We start from the raw sequence: 3,335 nt of genomic DNA, 5'->3' as shown, positions 1-3,335 counted from the left end.
TACAGGTCCAGCCAAGTGGAAAAAAATCACTCCAAAGTGGATTAAAGCCATAAAAACAAAGGAAAGATGTTCGTGTTTATGGTTCCAGTATTTAGCCTTTGTCACTATTCTGTGGCTGCTTGTTCTGTGAATTTTTCACGTAGAGCTGCGACACTTATATTGTTGGAAAGAGCAGAGTCTGGGCTTTAAATTGATGGGCTACTTGTCTGGTTTGGATCGTTTTCCCCGATGTTAGTGAACTGAAAACGTAATGATTATCAGGTGGAGGTTCTGCTGCTCTCGGTACTCGGGGGGAGGGGGGGCGCTCGTCACTCGGCTTTAGTCTACGTTGTAATATACACTCTAACAAGTTCTTACTTTTCCATAAAACTCATGACTAAGTCGCATAAAAACATTTCATATAACACAAACGCACACATACACCTACCTATACCAGCTGCTGTGTTAGCTTCCTGCTAGCTGTTGTGTGGAGGTGGTCTTTCCTCTCTCGTCTTGGCAGTAAAAGGGGATAAATGTACATTTTCCTTTTGTAACCTCCGTCTTCTCATTTCTGATGCTGACTCTTGAATATCCTCAGGTTAGAAATGCTGATTACAAACACAAGCGTGAGCTTTTAAAGATAAGTTTTCCCTATAATGCTATGATCCACAGCTGTCACCTCCTCATCTAAAGGAAAGGATAAAAACTAACTACTCTGTTGTACCTGCTGGTTAGTGGACACAACGACACACAACAGAACTCACATTTTATACCAGTAGATCACAGATGCTTTAACTTTTGTGACTTTTTCACGGACTAGTACTAGCAGCTAACGGTAAAACATAGGCAGTAAACAGGAAGTGGAAGGGAGGAGCGTGGCAAGAATTTTACCGGAAATACGTCATTAATGACCGTGGCATATAGGCTATTCAGCTTCGGAATGAACATATCACATCCAGGCATGGAGTTATATGTAGATAATATGCAGATATTTTAACTCTGTACAGTCATGCAATATCACCATAGGTTTCCCGAACTTGTGGCGACACAATCCTGTTTTGAAGATGAATATTTCAAAATAAAAGTCTGATTTAAAACACTTTCCACAAAATATTAAACGTTGGCATGGGAATGCAAAGAGTATTGCGAGGTAACGCAAAAGGGAAAAAAAAAAACCTTGTCCCCTCGGTGGCTCCATAAAGAACAAAAAGCATGTGCAAAGAAAGTTAAATACAAAAATATGCAATTTCTCAGCCAAGAATGTTCATAAGGTTCTGAAGAAGAAAAACAAACTTCAGACTGTGAGCTTGAACCTGAGGTTTTAAAGAAGCAAGGACACTGAGATGAAAGGTTTTAGTTTGAGGAGGTTTTTCTTTTAGTGAAAAACTGTTGGTTTGACTGCATATGACAAATTAATTCATCTTAAGAGACTTTTGTGTTTTTTGAACAAAAATTAACAAATTCAAACTCCACTGTCTGGTTTCAGCTCTGCAACCTTCAGTAAATATGTTTGGGATTTGTTGTCACATGTGAAATGCCAAACGAAACAACGATTTTCTGCTTTGATTTTGAAACTTGCATAATTTATTTTAAAATATTGACAAAGTTTAAAAATGAAACATTAAAAACACATTTTTGTTGATTTGATAAGGATATGATAAAGTCAGGAAATTTAAATATGGGAAAAGTTTGAAATATCCAAGTTAAATATGTGTAGAAACTATGGTGTGCTCATGTGTCTCTGTTAGCGAAATATCACATGAACCATTGGGCATAATAGCAGAAAGTAGTCACTGAGTATGCATCGTGAACCTAAGTCAAGAAGGCTGCCACAGCTAACCAAGCATAAGAAACAACGATGGCCATAATTCAATCAGTTTTACAGTAACTGAGCAAAGATTTAATGTAGCTGAGCCTGAACCTAAACACATATTCTTTCTGAGTGCTTACAGCTTTATTTCAGAGGGTAATAATTATCTTTCTGAAAACAAAATACCTCCTTAACCACAAATTTTAATGGAACTTTCAGTAAATAATAATTAAATTTATATTTACGATTAGATCATCTTTGAAACCCAACCATTTCAATATGGCCGCCACAGTCAACTGAATGTAGAAAACACAAATATGGCTATAATTTAGTTAATTTCTTTTCAGATATTAAGTTAAAATTTGGTGTGATTGAAGCAGAGAGTCAGGAACAACAGTTTCAATGTGACATAACGAGATGATGTTACATCTAGAAAACAAATGTTGACCAAAGCAGCCATTATTTCACAGCGAGCATCATTAAACATGTTGGTAATGTGACCAAGACATAAAAACATGTTTCCAGTCCAGGTTGTTTAGGATTTCTCAAACCACTGTCCAGCTGTTCACACTGATGTCCACCTCTCATGTCCAGGCTGCCTGCCAGTCTCTGTCTGAGTACCTGAGCTCCACCTTCAACCCGTACATCGCCAACGTGACGGCTGCCGCCATGCTCTGCAGCGAGCTCTTGTGTCAGGGAAATGGCCGCTGTGTGAGGAGGAACTACGACTCCCCTCACTATCTACACCTCAATCCCATCTCCTTCCACATTCTTCGAGCTGGAGGGAAGTACGTGGCTGTCGGTTTTCCGGCCGCCAGCGACCTGAGCGCCTGGGCTGAGAACTTCACCTGCCAGTGCTACGCCGGATGGCGCTGCGCTCCCAGGCTGGTGCGGCCAACCAAAATTAAAGTCATCATTGTTTAATCCATCAGGGAAGTAAAACTATGTTAAATCTGATTTTTAAAATTGATGAAGCAAAACTGTTATCTAGTTGATATGATATAAACAAAATGTTTCTCAAAAAATAAAAATGATATTGGGCACCAATAATAAACAGTTGTGTTTTTTTCATGTGACAAAACACTAAAGAACAAAGAACAGAAAACTCATTTAGAAAAGACAAATGAAAAGTTCAGTGATGTGATGCAGTGTGAAGAGAATAAAAAATAACTAGAGCTGCAAAACAGTTATGATCGGGATCCAAGTCCATTTACCCATGCCGACCATGGCCCATGTCATCGTTTGCACCTTGTCAACCTGGGCGCCAGTGAGTGGAAACATAGGAGAGAATAAATACAGTGTTTACTGTAGTCCCTAAGGCAGTGGTTCTTAAACTTTTTTTGAGGTACCGAACCCACCAGTTTCGTACATGCATTCACTGAACCCTTTTTAGTCATAAACAAAATATGATTTTTTTCCCCAAATTCAAGCCATAGGTATATGGTTTTTTTTTTTTACTGGTGTATAAAATGAGCCGTGCATGAACATCACCTTGCTCAAAGAACAAAGCCAACACAGTGCATGAACTCACAACAAATTACAGTAT

The 3,335-nt window shown here is 38.7% G+C and overlaps 1 protein-coding gene across 1 annotated transcript in view; it reads left to right on the top strand.

The window, feature by feature from the left end:
* spam1 (sperm adhesion molecule 1) overlaps positions 1–2,827 on the top strand; it is an 8,427-nt gene extending 5,600 nt beyond the window's left edge. The window contains exon 3 of the mRNA XM_014007943.1: positions 2,384–2,827. Within this exon, the coding sequence (XP_013863397.1) occupies positions 2,384–2,713 (330 nt within the window). The 3' untranslated portion in view covers positions 2,714–2,827. The remainder of the gene's footprint in view (positions 1–2,383) is intronic.
* Positions 2,828–3,335: the final 508 nt, after the last annotated feature.

The sequence above is a fragment of the Austrofundulus limnaeus genome, unplaced genomic scaffold (assembly GCF_001266775.1).
Source record: "Austrofundulus limnaeus strain Quisiro unplaced genomic scaffold, Austrofundulus_limnaeus-1.0 Scaffold46, whole genome shotgun sequence".
In the NCBI taxonomy this organism is placed as follows: domain Eukaryota; kingdom Metazoa; phylum Chordata; class Actinopteri; order Cyprinodontiformes; family Rivulidae; genus Austrofundulus; species Austrofundulus limnaeus.
The sequence above is the reverse complement of the archived record's forward strand: the minus strand, read 5'-3'. Positions and strand labels throughout refer to the sequence as shown.